General features: G+C 50.2%; 1 protein-coding gene across 2 annotated transcripts in view; it reads left to right on the forward strand.

The window, feature by feature from the left end:
• GPSM1 (G protein signaling modulator 1) overlaps positions 1 to 17831 on the forward strand; it is a 57647-nt gene that overhangs the window by 15635 nt on the left and 24181 nt on the right. The window contains exons 5-9 of one of the 2 annotated variants that reach the window (XM_063144665.1): positions 867 to 990; positions 1922 to 2037; positions 3184 to 3339; positions 5380 to 5488; positions 7958 to 8072. In XM_063144665.1, coding sequence (XP_063000735.1) covers positions 867 to 990; positions 1922 to 2037; positions 3184 to 3339; positions 5380 to 5488; positions 7958 to 8072 — 620 coding nt within the window. Of the gene's footprint in view, positions 1 to 866; positions 991 to 1921; positions 2038 to 3183; positions 3340 to 5379; positions 5489 to 7957; positions 8073 to 11035; positions 11142 to 17831 lie in introns of those variants that run through there. The other variant, XM_063144666.1, reaches the window with a different exon arrangement.

Here is a 17831-nt window from a genome sequence, read left to right on the forward strand (position 1 = left end):
CTCGGTTTGCGCAGTTTTCCCGTTCCCACAGAGCGAGCAGCGATCTGACGTTCAGAGGATCCTAGTGATTTCAAGCATTGCTTGTTTCCACTATGCAATCCTTTTAGGGATGGACTCTGGGGAATGTGTCCGGATGGCACATCTTCTACCGGTCTTGCCGCTCACTCAGTTTAAAAGTCGGCCAGAGGTACAGCACTTCCTGGGTAGGCAGGAAGTCCCCCGTTGGAGCTGGGAAAGAATCCAGCCTGCAATCCAGGAGAGCCGTTGCTGCCGGCCAGTGTCAACAACACTGGGCGAGATGGACCAAAGGTCCGACTCAGTAGAAGGCAGCTTCTATCGTCCACTTTAAAGCAGCGCCTTTATCAGAACCATGAGCCTTAGAATTTACCAGCAGAAGGTCGCAGGTTCGATCCCTGGCAGCAGCTCCAGGTAGGGCTGGAAAAACTCCTGCCTGGAATACTGCAGAGCGGCTGCTGCCTGTCAGTGTTGAAAATCCCGGGATCGATGGACCCAGGGTTGGACTCAGCCTAAGGCAGCTTGTGATGTTCCTGTGATTCAGTCCTCTTCTTCTAGCTCTCCGTGGGGAGTACGTGCACCTTGATTCTAGGCAAGCCACGTGTGCCCCCATTCCTGCGGTGTTATTTGTGGGGTGGGGGCAGATGTTTGCAGAGGTTGCTCACAGGGGCTCCCTGCGCAGTTCCCTGCTTCTGGCCTGGAGGCTATGTTGGGCTTTGGGTGGAGGCAGGAAAGGGAGAGGGATCCACATCTCACCTCCTATCTCATAGCCTCAGCTTAGGGAAGGTTCCGTTCCCTGGCCTAGAAGCCGCCAGTGCTGCAATCCTGCCTCCCTCTCTGGTGTCTTCCAGGAGAAATCTGTCCCTCGTCAAGGAGCTGGGAGACCGGGCTGCCCAGGGCCGGGCGTACGGGAACCTGGGCAACACCCACTATTTGCTGGGCAACTTCAGCAAAGCCATCGTCTTCCATAAGCAGGTGAGGCGTGTCAGTGTTTCTAGCCCGCCTCCTAATCTCGGCCTCCTAATCTCCCCTGGTTTCAAACTGTATGGACTGCAAAGCTGTGCCCTGCTTAGGGAAGCCTGCCAGCTAGTGGCTAAAGAGGTTACTGCACGTTTCAACTGCACGGGCACATTTAATTAATCAAAATTAATTAATGCGATTTAAAAACAAAATAACCCAGAGGTACATGCCCCTAGGGTCCCCTTAGTATGCACCCCACGTTTCGGGTGTCTAGCTTTCACGGACGTGGCTGATGGACGGACACCTTCTCTTTTATTACTTCTGGATTCGCTGCATTTATACGTTACCCTTCTGCCAAGGCATTCCAGGCAGTTTGTAATTGGAAATGCTTCAGAGAGCAAGAGACAAAACGTCAAAATACTCCCAGGACGATGTTGGACTCTCTGGAAGTCTTTGGCTTGGGTGTCCGTAATTTGCCACAAGGTGGGCTACTGCTGTGCCATTTCAGGGGAAAGCACCGTATTGTCTGTAGAGTTAATATTATGGAGAGAACTTCTTTCTTTCTTTTCTGTCCATTATGACTACTGTGAAGGTGATGGGCTTGAAAATATATTATTTATTTATTTAAAGCGATTATATCTCATTCCTCAGCCAAAAGAACTCTGCAAATGACTTACATGCTATCAGTAAGACAGTCCCTGGCTGTAAGCTTACAATCTAAAAAAGACACAAGGAAAAAGCGAAGGGGAGGGAAGAGGAAAATAACACCCTAACTAGTCTTTTAGCAAGCCTGCTGGGATGGCCTCGCTTCCCTCTCTCATCTCTGGATTTGCTCTCTGAGTTGCTATGTGTGTGTCGGGACCGCCGGCGGTGGAGCACGTGTGCCGTTGCCGAATGATGATGTTGTCCAAGCAGCTAAAGAGCTCTCTGCCTGCCTCCATTTCAGCGACTCGCCATTGCCAAGGAGTTTGGGGACAAGTCCGCCGAGAGGAGAGCGCACAGCAATTTAGGCAACGCCCACATCTTCCTCGGGAGGTTCGACATCTCCGCGGAGTACTACAAGTAAGCAGATTGCTGGGTTTGGGAGACGTACGCGTCCTGCTAATATTGTCAGTTGCTAACAGGGAAGTGCCTGTGTGCTCTCAGCCCTCCACGTGAATTTTTTTTTTTGTCTACGCAGCAGGTGGGCAAAAATAGCTCACGATCTTCCGGGGGGATTTGCAGTAGCTCAGCCAGGGTTTCTGCATCCCAGTTGTTTACAACGGCAGCCACAGACCCATCCATCCTAACTAGCCTGTCCAAGGGCCAAGTGTACATCTCTGAGCCTCAGTGCTCCCCAGCTGTAAAACGGGATGACATATTATTTATTTATTTTATTTATTTACAATATTTATATACCACTCCCCATTCAAAATTTCGGAGCGGTGTACAAGATAAAATAAAATAAAAACAGAATAAACATGTTAAAATAGATTTTAAAAGAAGCCAAATGTACAGTGAACTGTGGCTGTTTATTAAGGAAAGGCTTCCTGGAACAATGCCGTTTTCAGGAGGCGACGGAAGGAATACAAAGTTGGCACCTGGCTGACCTCCAGAGGCAGGGAGTTCCATAGGAGGGGAGCCACCACGTTGAAGGCTCTTCCCCTGGTGGACTCCAATTGAAGGATGGGCCTATGTGGAACCACCAGGAGCAGGCCCTCGGATGACCCCAGTGACCGGGCAGGTTGGTAGGGGAGAAGGCGCTCTCTCTCTCAGGTCTCCTGGTCCCAAGTTGCTTAGGGCTTTGTACACAAGTACAAGAACCTTCATCCTGGCCCAGTAGTGAATAGGCAGCCAGTGCAGTTCCCTCAGCAGAGGAGTTGCATGCTGGAACGGGGCAGCTCTGCACTGTTCTGCACTGGCTCCGGCTTCCGGAGCAGCTTCAAGGGCAGCCCCACATAGAGCGCGTTGCAGTAATCCAATCCTGAGGTTACCAATGCCTGTACCACCGTGGCCAAGCTATCCCTGTCCAGGGGAGGCCATAGTTGGTGAACCAGTCGAAGCTGGTAAAAGGCACTCTGAGTCACCGTGGCCACTTGAGCCTCCAGCGACAGAGATGGGTCTAAGAGTACCCCCAAACTACGAAATACAGCAGTATGAGTGCTGACAGAGCTTACTGTTCACTCAAACTCATTTAGCTCATGAGCTCGTCCATCTGTTTCAATACAGGAAAACGCTACATCTCTCCAGGCAGCTGAAAGACCAAGCCGTAGAAGCCCAGTCCTGCTACAGCCTCGGAAACACGTACACCCTCCTCCAGGACTATGAGAAAGCCATTGAGTACCACCTCAAGCACCTAGCCATCGCCCAGGAGCTGGGCGATAGGTAAGCAGAGGCCTGGGATTGCGTTCGGAAACTCCGGTTTTGTTCTTCGGTCTAGCCGGTGGAGGCTGGTGGCTTCGACATCAGTGGGGCAGTGAATCCGCACGGGGTGTCAGTCAGAACTCTAAAGGAGCTTCAGTCCAGGAGCACTATGGCCATCAGTTGAAAGGGGGAAGGCGCCCTGTCCTCCCGTGGTGGGAGTGGGTGACGCTTGAAGGAGCGCCTACCACGTTCTCTACCATGAGTGGTCTCCAGCCACGGGGAGTGTAGTGACGATGCTGGCGTTGGCCATGGCGACCATGGGAAAGACGCACTGCCTGACCAAAAGAGCTCCCTAGAATAGGGGAAGATCTCCTGGCATTGCTAGAGGTGCAGCCCAGAGGAGTTACGAACTAGGAGGCCTCCCCTCCAGGAATCGTGACCTGGATTTCTTCCAGAGACAGTCAATGCCTTTCCCCACTGGGAAGTCCCTGCATTGGACACAACCTCATCCAAGAAGGAGGCCAGCCTTGCATTCACAGGAGCACAGGCAGCGGCACTGAAGGCAGAAGAATTTGGGGCCTAGTTCAGGGTGAGGCTTGAAGGAGCTGCCCCACACGCCATACCGTGAGTGGTCTCCAGCCATGGGGCTGGAGTGACACTGATGGCTTTTGCTGTGGGTAGACCTGGCCTCCAAAGGAGTGAAACATGCCTAATTGAGAGGGAAAGAGCTCCTTCAGCATTGGGGGAAGGGGGGGGTCAAACATTTTAAAATTAAAACATTGACAAGCAGAAGGAAACGTTTTAACTTGGCACCGAAATGAAAACAAAGTTGGTGCCCATCATACCTCTTTTGGGGGGGCAGAAGGTTGCTGATGCATCCATGTCCTGCTTGAGGGTCGGCCACTGTGTGAACAGAACGCTGGACTAGGTGGACCCTTGGTCTGATCCAGCATCAGGGCTCTTCTGATGTTCTTATGTTGTGTTTTTATTCCAAATCTTGGGGGACCACCACAGAGAAGGCAATGCATAATGTATTTCTCCCATTGAGTCTCTCTCTCTCTCTCTTTGAGCTTTTTTCTTTTTATATACATACATTTCTCCCACTAATGGTATTCAAAGAAGGACCTCCTTTGGAGACCTTTGTGGATTCCTCCAAGTATTTGGGATTCCTCCAGGTATTTGGGTCCCAAGCCATTTTGGGCTTTGAAGGCGAATGGCCACTTTTAAAGGCGAATGGCCGTCTTAAGCCCAGGAACTTAGCACGCAACTTTGACCAGGCTTCCCACAACATCTTGTGCTTCTCTCTATGAAAGCTGTTGAGAAAGGAAAAGCGATTCTAAATCTGTTCAGTCAGTTGGAGCCACTAGGAGGCGACAAAGATTTCGTCTTGAATATGGAGATAAACATATTCAAGACTTCATCTTTGTGTGAGATGACTTCATGGAACCGTTTTTTTTTTTTTCTAATAGATGAGCCAAAAGTTGAAGCTTCGTAAATCTCGCTGGGAATCTGGAATTGCATCTCGTTCTGTACATTGAGATGAGGTGTTGGAACACTTTGGATTTGTGTTGTTTGAATATCACAAACCGACATAGCATGACAAAAAAAACCCGAGGGGTTTCAAAAGCTGCAGGAACCCTACCTTCTTTTGTGTAGAGTGACTAGTTACAAAAGAGGGCAGGGCTCCTGCAGCTTTAACTGTTGTGATGAAGAGGGAATTTCACCAGGTGCTGCATGCATACAAATCACACCTGCTGAAATTCCCTTTTCTATACAACTGTTAAAAGAGATGGGAGCCCCGTCCCCCTTTTCAAATGGCCACCCTACCGTATAACCTTGAGGACTAGAAAATCTTTTTTAAAAAAAGAAATGAAAGGAATTATCAGACAGTGCTATGTGGGAGCGACAGAACTATTAGAACATGTGCACTGGTGAAGGTACACAGATCTCCTGAACCAGTGTGTGCCTTTCTGCTGCACCAGAAAATACGGACTTTGATTTCTGTGGTCGGATGTGGCTACATCTCATGGGGTATGTAATGATTCTTCCCTGGTTTTGCAGAGTGGGAGAAGGAAGAGCCAGCTGGAGTTTGGAGAACGCCTACATCTCCCTCGGGAACCATGAACAAGCCCTGCACTTTGCGGAGAAACACCTTGAAATCTCCCAAGAGGTAGCAAAAAAATAATAATACATTGTTGTGTTCTTTATTCTTTCATTTCATTATTATATTGCACAACACTTTGGGAGAAGCTGACAGTTGCCAGTTGGACGAGCCAGAAAGACTTTGAGCTCCAGGTGCAGTCATTACCAGTGGGAACAAAGTCTACGGACCCCCAAATGGCCCCTATCAGGATTAAGGCCAAGCTCTACCCGGGCTGATACTGGTAGAGTCCTTTTCTCTGTTGCTTCTTCCCAAGTCAGTGTATTGGGAGCATCAGGAGCGAACTCCCTTTTATTCTTGTGCAGACATGGTGGTGCTATATGGCTTATGTGAGTGTAAAAGGCAAAACCACACAGGATTTAAGGGAGTTTAAAATGCAAAGCTGCTCTTCTTTCTTTCTTTCTTTCCTTCCTCATACGTGTCAGGAATATTGCAGAGGGGATTGGAAAAATTCCTGAAGGAGAAGGCCATCAATGCCTACTAGCCCTGATGGCTTCATGCTACCTCCAGAAGCAGAGGCAGTAAGCCTGTGTGCCCCAGTTGCTGGGGAACATGGGCGGGAGGGGGCTGTTGCACCTTGTCCTGCTTTGCGGGTCCCTGGTTGATAGCCGGTTGGCCACTGTGTGAACAGAGTGCTGGACTAGATGGACCCTCAGTTTGATCCAGCCTCAGGGCTCTTCTGATGTTCTTATGCCTCATCCCTGATTCCCAGTTTGATCTGTGCAAATTTCGTAATTTGTGCAAATTTCATAATTTGTGCAAATTTCGTAATTTGCACGAATTTCCTTGATAGACTGAATCGCCCCCACTTTAGTCTATGGAGGAAAGTTGAGCAAATTAGGCATTTTCGGGAAAGTTGTGCAGGTACGCTGTTTGATCACTGCTCGATTTCCGTGGGTTTCCCTTTCCCAGATTGCGAGCGGCGGTCGCAAACGTCAAGTGGGCATGAAACGATGTCCGGAGGATCCTGGTGATTTGGAACGTCGCTCGTTCACCCGCCTCTAATTTAGACCACCCCCCTTTTACTCTATGGAAATGAAGGGAAATCAAGGAGTGACCGAGGCCACAGCAGGGGAGCAACTGAGCCCCTGAAGTCTGAGGACCAGACTTGGTAGATCTATTACTCACACACAGAGAGCCATGTTATTAAGTTGTCAGCTGTTCCCCGATAAAGACTGTTTGCTGGCCTTTTCACAGCACCACGTCCTTGGGTGTGCGTTTTTGGTTTGCAGCCCTCTGCGGAGGGTCTGATTACTCAGTGCCAGATGGGGAGAGAACAATGGGACATTTCCCGGAGGCGGGTAGCTGGGGAAGGCATTTGAGCCTCGCGAGGTGGGAGGACAGAGCCCTTGATTACAAGGCAGGGCTGGCTTGCGGTGGGCTACTGTGACAGCTCCTCTTCCGCGTTCCTTTTGGGGAGAAGAGCTCAGAGCTGGCACCCACTCTGAGGAGGGGGCAGAGTTCCTCCTCGCACCTTAAGATAGCACAGTTGCTCATCTCTTAAGGGAAGCAGAGTAGTGCAATGGTTAGAGCAGACTTCTCCAACCTGGGCCTCTCAAGGTGTTTTAGACTTACTATTTATTTATTTCATTATCTATTCAGTTTATATCCCACCTATTTACAGAATACCCTAGGTGGCATACAAAGTTAAAACCAATAATAAAACCATGCAGCGTAAAAACTATATACATTGGCCAGCAATAGGATTCCCAAAAGGAAAGGCCTGTTGGAATAAGAGCGTCTGTAACGCCTCCTTAGAGGCATTCGGAGAGGTCTGCAGGCGCATTTCAACCCTTGGGGTCATTCAGCAGCTGAGGGGCAGCAAAGGAAAAGATCCTGTGGCGTGTGGCTGCCAATCTCAGACTTCAACTCCAATCAGCCCCAGTTAGCATGGGCAGTAGTCTGGGATGCTGGGAGTTGTAGTCCAAAACATCTGGAAGGTACCAGGTTTTGGGCAGCCTGGGTTAGGCTGTTGGACTGGGACTCGGGAGACCTGAGTTCGAGTCCTCACTCAGCCATTCAGCTCACTGGGTGACTTTGGGCCAGTTGCTGACTCTCAGCCTTGCCTACCTCACAGGGGTGTGGTGAGGATGAAATGGAGAGGAGGAGAAGCATGTAAGACGCCTGGGGCTCGGCTCTACCAGAATGCTTCAAGAGCTAAGTGAGTCAAAGACAGACCCAACTATCCAGGAAAAACCCAGCCAACCAGACCGTAAACGGGCAAATCGTGTGTTTTCTTTTTAAGGAGCCTCGTTTCAGAACTGGAGAGTTGAACCTTTGACAAAACGCCACATCTCCTCCATTACCGTGCCTGCACTTTGCACCAACTTTGATATATAATCCTCATCTAAACGAAACTGGACACTTAGGAGAGAGTGAAGCCTGTGTATATGCTCATTTCCAGGTGGTCGTTTGATTTCCATCCCTTTGGCAGATGCGTTTATAGAACAGTAATCCTCGATTATCATGATTTTCCAGATTGGAGACCACGGTGGGGAGATCACGGCACGTACGAACATCTCACAGCTGAGGGCGGTCTTGGGTCTGAAGCAGAGGTGCGATGACTTGGATGCCTCTGGCTATGAAGTCCAGGGTGAGTTTCCTCCTTCGGAGACCTTTCGAAGCCTCCTTCCACTGGTTCCTTGAACCATGGGTGCTTCCGTTCCTTTTTTGCATTGTCTTGCATATGCCTTCTGAGCTGGCGGTGACCGTACAAGAAGGAGACCTCGGGTTGTGGTGGATGGCGCGATGAAAATGACAACCCAGTGTGTTGCCGCTGTAAAGGAGGCAAACTTCATGTCGGGCTTTATTAGAAAAGGAATTGAGAATCAAACTGCCAGGATCATACTGCCCTTATACAAAACTATGGTGCGACCACACTTAGAATACCGTGTACAGTTTTGGTCACCACACCTAAAAAGGGATATTACGGAGCTGGGAAAAACGCAGAAGAGGGCCACTAAAATGACCCAGGGGCTGGAGCATCTCCCGTAAGAGGGAAGGTTACAATAGCTGGGATTGTTTGCCTTGGAAAAAAGGAGGCTGAGGGGAGACACGATAGAGGCGGACAAAATCATGCATAGTGTGGAGAACGTGGAGAGAGAGACATTTTTCTCCCTCTCCCGTAATACTAGAACCCAGTGGGACGTCCCATGAAACTGATTGGTGGGAGATTCAGGACAAAGCAAAGGAAGGACTTCTTCACACAGCACAGAGTTAAATTATGGGATTCACTACCACTGGATGTAGTGATGGCCACCAATTTGGATGGCTTTAAAAGGGGGTGGATAAATTCCTGAAGGAGAAGGCGATCAATGGCTACTAGTCCCGATGGCTATGTGCTCCTTCCAGCATCAAGGGCAGTAAGAGTTTTGGACTGGGACTCTGGAGACCCGGGTTCAAGTCCCCACTTGGCCACGAAGCTCACTGGGTGAACCTGGGCCAGTCACTGACTCTCACCTCACCTACCTCACAAGGTTGTTGTGAGGATAAAATGGAGAGGAGGAAGACCATGTAGGACATCTTGGGCTCCTTGCAAGAGGGGAAAAGATGGGGTGTAAATGTAATAATAAATAAAAATAAAATGAGAATGAGATCGTTCCTTTCCTCTTTGAAGGATGGGGAAGTTGGGAGAGGATCATAGGCGCAGTATCCGTCTCTTCCAAACTTCCGGTGAATATGGGTGCAATTTATCCTCTCTTGATAGGGGCACGTTAATGAGTGCGCCTGATGAACTTGCAGGCGTAATTACGGGCGAAGGAAGTGGGAGGCTCTTTGCATTGTGAGCGGCGTTAATCAGGCATTGCTCTTTCTCCGAAGCTTTTATGGGACTATAATGATCTCATTCATCAGGGCCTTCATTGATCCAGTTCCCAAGGTCAGGCATGTTCCAATCAGGAGTACAAAATGTACTCAAAAGGAGGAGAAGGGTGGGGGGACCCCCCAACAACCCCAAAAGCGAAAACAAAAACGGAGGAACCAGGGAGATGTAGGGGAGCGAATTGACCCTGCTCAGCATCGCAATTTGCTGGATTTGGTTGTGAAAAGGAGAAACGGAGGAGAATATCTTATCGGTCAGGCCGTGATGTTGCAAAACCTGGCTTCGTGTTGCAGGATGAGATAGAATTTGCAGTTTATCTGTCTGAGATCTCTCTTTGTTTTTGTTTTGTTGTTTTAAAAGGAGCAGATCCACCCGCTTCGCGGCTGTGTTTTGGTCAGGAAAGGCGCGGTCGCTTGCGTCTCTGGCCTTCTTCGCCCCAGAGTTTGGGCATGGGGTGGAGAAAGTGGAGAGGGAGTGGTTGTTTTCTCCACATCCATAATACTAGGACCCACCGGGGTCATCTCATTCAGCTAAACTTTGAGAGATTCAGGACTGAGAAGAGGACGTTCTCCTCCACATAGCGAAACGATGGAATTGACTACGCTGGACGTAGTGATGGCCACCCATTTGGATGGCTTGAAAAGGGGGCGAGAGAAATTCATGATGGAGGAGGAGGAGGAGGAGGAGGAGGAGGAGTCTATCAGTGGCTACTAGTCTTGATGGCTCTGTGCTGCCATAGGTGGTGGTGTGCCTGTGTACACCAGTTGCTGGGGAACATGGGCGGGAGGGTAGCTAGTCGGCCATGGTTTGAACAGAATACTGGATGGCATAGACCTTTGGTCTGATTCAGCTTGGTGCCCCTTCACATTCTTAACAGTGGTGGATGGGTCTTCCCATGTGCAAAGCACTTCCCTGTCTGCAGCACCTTCATTTGCACCGTCCTGGACATACGTTCCCTTTTCTGCCAAACACATTTCCTAAAGCACCGTTTTTAGGAAAGTCTCAACCAGCCTTCACCAACCTGGCTCCCTCCAGACACGTCTGACTACAACTCCCACCCCCCATGCTGTTTGGGGATGATGGGATTTGTGGTCCAACAGCTCTGGAGGGCACCAGGTGGGCAAAGGGCATTCTAGGAGTGATTTCAGGTGCGATTACATCGAACGTGGGAGTTGAATTCCGTTTTGGAGGAGCTCTTGGGGTGGGAGGGGCTGAAGGTGAAAGAGGAGGGGCTAAAACCAGCCTATTAGCTTCAAGCCCTTCCTGGCGGTAACTAAGCCTCAGGAGAGGCATTCTAAAGTCCTGGAATGGGTGGGGAACCGCGCAAGAGTTGGGAAAATACCAACAATCGGGGGAAGTGGGCATTCGGCCCAGGGCCCTGCAGTTTTGCGCCTGTGACTCCGAAGGTGGGCGCCATGCCGCTGAGTGAACCCGCTCTGAAAGCAGAGGCCCCCGTCCAAGGAGGACGCTGATGCCAGGCAACCGTGTTGTTGCCCAGAAGCACCTCCGAACGGGCTCAGCCGTCCACAGGAGGCCGGCCGCATCCTGTTGCATTTGAGCAAACTGACGCCCTCCAAAGCGCCTTGCCACAAGGACGCCTTTCTCTGGCTTGTTTGCGCACCGCCAAGGAGACCGGGGTCAGCAAACTCCACCCTGTAGGCAAAGGTACTCTGTGCTACGAGTCCGGTCTGCCAACTGCCTTGGGAAAACAAGCCTCCATTGTCCCACGACGGCAAACAGCTCTGAATCGCGGCTCTCTTCCGGCGACAAGTTTGCCTTTGGCTAGAGACATTCTCCTTCCCGTTGCTATTCAGTCCTCCGAGGGAGAAGGCGAAGCTTGATGTAAGTAGCTTTCGTACTTTTTCCTCTCTTGCGAATTCCTTCACAGACGTTGCATCTTGCTCTCCAATTCCTCGCCTTTTGGTCGAAGGATCAGCAAGGGTGGAAAAACACCGGCGAGACCTCGCCACCGTGTGGTTCCGGAGTAGGGAATCTGCGTCTGGCCAGCTGTTGTTGTACTCCAACTCCCATTGGCCCTCCTGTCTGGGAACGATGGGACTTGGAGTCATCCCCTTCCTCAAAAAAAGGTTATTATACACTTGGGAAAGGTGCAGAAGAGGACAACTAAAATATCCAAAGGGCTGGAGCAACTCTACTGCGAGGAAACGTTGCAATGTCTGGGACTGATTCACTTCGGAAAGAGGCGAGTGCGGGATGACGTGCTAGAGGTGTACAAAATTTTGCACGGTGTGGAGAAAGCGGAGAGGGAGATGTCATCAGACGTGATATTTCTTCCTTTGTCATACGTAATACTAGGATTCAAAGGGGTTATCCCATGATGCTAAGATTCAGGACTGAGGCAGCACAGAGTTAGACTATGGAATTGGCTACCACCAGATGGGGTGATGGCCACCAATTCGGATGGCTTTAAAAGGTGGGTGGATAAATTCCTGGAGGAGGCGGCTACAGGCTACCTCCAGTACTAGAGGCAGTGTAAACCAGTTGCTGGGGAACATGGGCAGGGGGGTACTGCTGCTGCACTCATGTCTCGCTTGTGGGCTCCCCATGGACAGCTGGTTGGTCCACTGTGTGAACACAGTGCTGGACACGATGGACCTTGCTCTGGTGCAGCGTAGCTCATCTAACGTTCTTATGAATCCAGCAACATCTGGAAGGAAGCGCTTCCACATCCCTGAGTTTTCTGGGGCTCTTGTGGGAGGTACCACCTCCTCAAGCTCTTAACTCTGCCTCCTTAGCAGTGTACTCTTCGTTTCTGAACGTGTCCCTTTGTTTTAAAATTGGACAGGCTTGTCCAATATACTCCCTTCCTGTATTTCTTAGAAATTTGTTAAGAAAGACAGAAAAGGTCGTAGACATACATTTTCCATCTTTCCCAGCCAGCATGCTGGGAATTGTAGTCCGAAACATCTGGAAGGAAGCAAGTTGGGGGAAGACTGACTTTACATCATCATAAAGGAAATGCACCTGGAGGCCCCCGAGAAAGATGTGTGTGGACGTTGTCATTGTCGTTGCTGTGGACTCAAGACAGCTTTCAACAAAATTAAAACATATGCAGTTCAAAACAGATAAAAGCAATTATTCACTGAAGTAACCTCTCTGCCCGCCCCCACGCCCAGAAGCGCTATCAATGTTTTAGAATGAATCATGTCTTTATTTGCAGCATTTTTACCCCACTCATCAGTCAAAAAAAGGTTCCCAGAACAGCTTATAAAGCTGAATACTGGGACAATCTCTGCCCTGCGGTTTACAATCTAAAAGACACGACACAAAAGGAAAGAAAGATGGGGAGGGAGGAGGAAAACAGCACGCCGCTGGTAGCGGTTCTTAGTTTCAAAGTTCTTAGAAGTGCTCTTTCTGGCAGGAAAGGGCAGAAGAAGCTCCCTGCAGCTGTTCTTTCTCTGGCCAAAACATGGGAGGCCGGGTTGGTCATCTCCTTGCCATGGGGCATATCCTGGGAGGAAGAGTTGTAACCCACCAATGCCTCTCAGTTCTCATCTGATGGATGAGACCCTTGCTTGAACCCTTTCTTGTTTTTCCAGTTTTACAGTCTGATCTAGTACCCGATCCAAAGCCATCCTCTTCCCCCGGCTGCCTGACCTCCAACAGAGGCAGATGAGTGGGGTGTGGCCGGCCGGAGCTTTTCCGGCTTTCTTCTCTCAGCAAGGCTGTTCGTGGTGGGTTTTCCTTTGACAGACAGCCTGATCCCCTTGTTTTTCTCAGCCCGGCTGAAGGACTCGGTTCAGCCGCTTTAATTACAGTTGTTTGGCTGATTCAAGATGCTGTCCGAGTTAATTACTGCTTAGCGGCGGAACTGGCTGGGGTTTCTGTGTGTTTAATCTTTCACTTATTCCGAGAAGCGTCTCATGGTTGCAAGGCGCTCAGAGGACTCTGCAAAGAGGCCAGGGGGTGGGGTGGAATCGGGGGGCAAAGTCCTGAGCCATTGGTGAAGCTACTTCGATGGCCTTCATTTAATCTGACAAGGTCCTGCATGGAGGCAGAGCTGTACGACGGTGCAGGACACTCACAGAGCTGTACCATGGCGCTGCTGTCAAAGGTCGGCCTGGTTGGGCATCTTCCAAGCCCCCCCCCCCATCAGGGGCCCACTGACCAGAGCCCCCTGGGCTTACTTCTTTTCCTCCTCTGCCTTCTCCCCCATTGCAACCTGCTTGTTCACCTGCTTCTCGCTCCAGCCTGGACAACAGAGGTGTTGAGAAGGAGGAGGAGCAGACACCGCGGCCTCCTGGCTCCCAGGTTTTTTGCCTCCGCAGCAAGCAAATGGGAGCCATGATGAGGAAGAGGAGGAGGAGGAGGAGGAGGAGCCAGAGCAGCTGGGGACCATGGTGGTGAGAAGGTGAACTCCCCGAGGGAGGGGGGCCATTGAGCGTGTCTTCCCCAAGCGTCCTCCAAAACCTGGAGCTGGCGAGAGAACACATGGCCACCCTAGCACATGTACAGAGTACCCTTGCCGTGCTACCCTACAAAAAGTCCAGGATTAATATTTTACTTATTTATTTATATTTATTACATTTATATACCGCCCCACAGCCGATGCTCTCTGGGCGGTTTACAACAGTTAAAAATGGTAAACATTAAAAAAAAGTATACAAAATTTAAAAACCATCAAAAACATAAAAACAACAGTATAAAAACAACAGTATCCGTTTAAAAACAACAATTCTGGGGTCCATTAAAAACAAACTTAACATTGTTAAATGCTGTTAAAAAGCCTGGGAGAAGAGAAAAGTCTTGACCTGGCACCGAAAAGATAACAACGTTGGCGCCAGGCGAGCCTCATCGGGAAGATCATTCCACAGTCGGGGGGCCACCACTGAAAAGGCCCTCTCCCTTGTTGCCATCCTCCGAGCTTCCCTCGGAGTAGGCACTCGGAGGAGGACCTTTGATGTTGAGCGCAGTGTACGGGTAGGTTCATGTCGGGAGAGGCGTTCCGTCAGGTGTTGCGGTGCCAAGCCATGTAAGGCTTTACAGGTTAAACCAGCACCTTGAATTGGGCTCGGAAACGTATAGGCAGCCAATGCAAGCAGGCCAGAATCGGTGTTATATGCTCAAACCTCCCTGTTCCGGCTAAGGAGACATGAGAGTTTCCAGGTCTGGAAGTGCGATTTTCAGGTCTCCTCGTCGTCCCTGCTCTGTTTTTCTGTTCGAAATGGACCTGCCAAAGTCAACCAACTGGAGGCCACTTCCCTGACAAGGGACTATAAAAATGAGACTTTAAAGAAGCAGTGTGTTGCTATAGTGGAGAAAGGAAAACAGAACTAAGAAAGATCCCACAACCCACAACTCCTGTGTGCGTGACTCGATGACGTTTGTGCGCTGTCTGGGGTTTTCGCAGCTGCAGGCTGGCTCTCCCAGCCAATGAACCCAGTGCTTTGGCGCTACTGCTGAGCAAATCCCCAGGACAGCTGCCGCACCGCACTTCTCGCCTTGTACCTTCAGTTCCCGGCTGCATTGCTTCCTCTCATGCTCCCGGGAAGCCATGTAAATCCACACTGTCGAACTCAGGGAAGCGTCTTCCTGCCGACTCTGACATTCTCTGTGGACAGAGATTTAGAGGCCTCCAAAAACTCGGTTCAAATGCTTCCGTCCCTTCGATTCACACTTAAAATGTAAGCAGGACAGTTTTTCACCCTTGTGGCTGCAGAGATGACATTCCAGGAAGCAGAAAATAACAAATCAAGATGCTTTGTGATGCTGTTTTTAAATGCTTGTGTTGTTTGTGTGTGTGCTTGGTGTAGACATACTGGAGGTTCTGAGCTATGAGAAGAACTTTGTAGGCCGGAGGTCTGAGCTATGAGAAGAACTTTGTGTTGCTAAGCTACAGTTTATATAAACACACCAGGGAGCGGGGGGAGTGGCTGGGAGGGGGGAGCCCAGACGGGAGGCTGGCAGGTTGCTGGCATGCAAAGAGGCATCAGGTAAGTCCCACGGGTTGGTGGGCAGGTGAGCAGGAGCAGGGAGTCCAATAGACCCCTGGTTGGCCTCATGCCCAGCTTTTCTGGGCACCCGTGGAAGAGCTGGGAAAGTATGCTGGGGAACATGGGTGGGAGGGTGCTGTTGCACCATGTCCTGCTTGTTCATCCCTGGCTGATGGCTGTTTGGCCACTGTGTGAACAGAGTGCTGGACTAGATGGACCTTTGGTCTGATCCAGCATCAGGGCTCTTCTGATGTTTTTATGATACTGAGCAAGAAAGTACTAGCACACAGACGGTCTGCCCGCGTCAAGCTAGTATAATTATTATTTAAAGTATTTTTACCCCAAAAGATCTTCCCTGCAGATCTCACGTGGGGTTCCCATTCCCAACAGAGTACTTTTCTAATGACAGACTCCAGATGCACCTCCCTGTTGGAGCGGGCCCCGAGTTGCGTTTTGTCGGGCGCTTCACGCGCTTCGATTTCTCGTGCTTTCAGGAGACTCGTCGTGCGCATGTTCAAGAACCCCACGTGGGGCTGGGGGGAGGCGCTGGTGATACTGGGGGGCTGCGGAGCTCTTACAGCACGAAGCTTGCATTCCATTTTGGAGATGCTCTCGGAGGTGGTGGGTGGAGCCAAGCAAAGGAGGTGGGGCCAAAGTCCCAGAGTATAACCAGCCTATCTTAGCTTAGAGCTCGTACCGCCAGTAACTCAGCATTTCAGAGAGAAGCGCTTCAGTTGTGGGGTGGTATAGAAATGTAATAAATAAATAAATGAAATAAATTCCAAGCATTTATAATTGGGGGGGGGGGGCAGGCACATAATAGATGGGAAACCAGCGAACAACAGAGAGATCAGGTTTATAACCCAAGTTTCGTTCTGGGGTTACGAGTCTGGGTTGTTCCTCGCTCGCTCCCGCTTTTAGAAAACCCGGGTTTTTGCCTCAGGTGAAAAGTCTCTTTCTGTGATCGTCGTTACGTGCCTGGAACTTGGACTGCAGAGATTGCTTAAAGAGCGCTGCCCTGGCATCCGTCAGCACTCCCAATCCTTTCCTTCTTCTTTTTGTGTTCTTCCGAGGTGCACAATGAGCATCAAAGCGGGGCTTGGAACCGCTGACGACCGGTTGCACTTACCAAGCCAGAAAGGGCTGCGTGGCTCCCGGCCAGCTTCGCTTTACCAGCAGCCCTCTCTAAGTGCCCCATAAACGTTTCCCTCCGTGCGGGAGTTTAAACGAAGGAGGCACGCTCCGGACGAGACCGGCAGTTCCCCCCCAGGAGAGACGCTCCGCTCCTTCTCTTCCTCGGCTTTTGGATGGGACTTCTGTCGGAGCGTTTAAAGAACCGCCAAGTTTGGAAGGGACCTTCTTGTCTCAGTTTGCTTGGGCAAAGCCCCAGTTTTGAGTTCTGGACATGAGATCCTTCATGCGCAGAGCTGGATTAACGCCAAATGTGCCCACAAGTCACCCCCCTGGGCACAGGCCAGGCTCCCTGTTGCTCCTAATTTTTATTTTGTTTCTTAGGCTTTTTAAAAAAAACCACAACCCCCAAACCTGGGAGGTTCCCCTGTTGCAAAGTGCAGGGCCATCCCCCAGCGCCATCTCTGTTTGGGTTCGAAAGTGTAGTTTTGTGCTTTGGACCTCAGGCACCGTCACCACGGTCTCGGCTTCTTGGGCAAATTAATTTTCTTTCCGTCCGTCCTCCCATTTGCCTTCAGGAGGGGGGAAATGAGTGCTTTGTGACCAGCTGCGACCATCATTGCAGGCATTTTATGAAGGGGTTGGACCCACCCCATTTTATGAAGGGGGTGGAGCACCCACAGCGCTCTCTCAAAATCCCAAAGGTGCCCAATGAGCCCAAAAAGTTGGGGGACGCCTGAGTTTGTGCTTCCATGCAACTATTGCAGGATTCCCCCACCGCCCATTTGAAAAGTTGAAATGCCTTTGGTAAGACTTAGTTATTTTCAGCAAAAACTTTGGTGGTAAATATGGTAAAATATGGTGGTATTTGTGTGTGGAGGTGTGTGGATATTTGGGTCCTGCCCCCTTTTGTCTTTGACCTTCCATCACCACCACTGGTATGTGGCCCCTGAACACTTCTCCAAAATGTAGCTATTTAGTTTATTTTTATGTATTACATTCCTGTACCGCCCAATAGCTGAAGCTCTCTGGGCGGTTCATAACAATTAAACCCCCGAAATGCAGCATGAAATACTGGCGATTTCTGCTGTCGGGTTGAAAGGAGGTTTAACAGTCCTATGACTTTCCCTGATGACAAGGGGCACGTTCTCCTAATGCCCCCACAGAACGCCTACTCGTGTTTAAATTATGAAAAGGCTTTATTTATCGAGCGCCATCCATGTGCATAAGCATCTTGAAAGGATTTCCTAAGCAAAACCAACAAATGGAACCAAAAGGTTTCTGCCCCAAGAACTCACGACCTGAACTCCAGAGTGAGAAAACGGAGCCAGTGTGGCATAGTGGTTAGAGCATTGGACTGGGAGTCAGGAGATCTGGGTTCTAGTCCCCACTTGGCCATGGAAGCTCACCGGTGACTTTGGGACGGTTCACAGACTCTCAGCCCAGC

Source organism: Elgaria multicarinata, chromosome 19 (genome assembly GCF_023053635.1).
Source record: "Elgaria multicarinata webbii isolate HBS135686 ecotype San Diego chromosome 19, rElgMul1.1.pri, whole genome shotgun sequence".
NCBI classification, from domain to species: domain Eukaryota; kingdom Metazoa; phylum Chordata; class Lepidosauria; order Squamata; family Anguidae; genus Elgaria; species Elgaria multicarinata.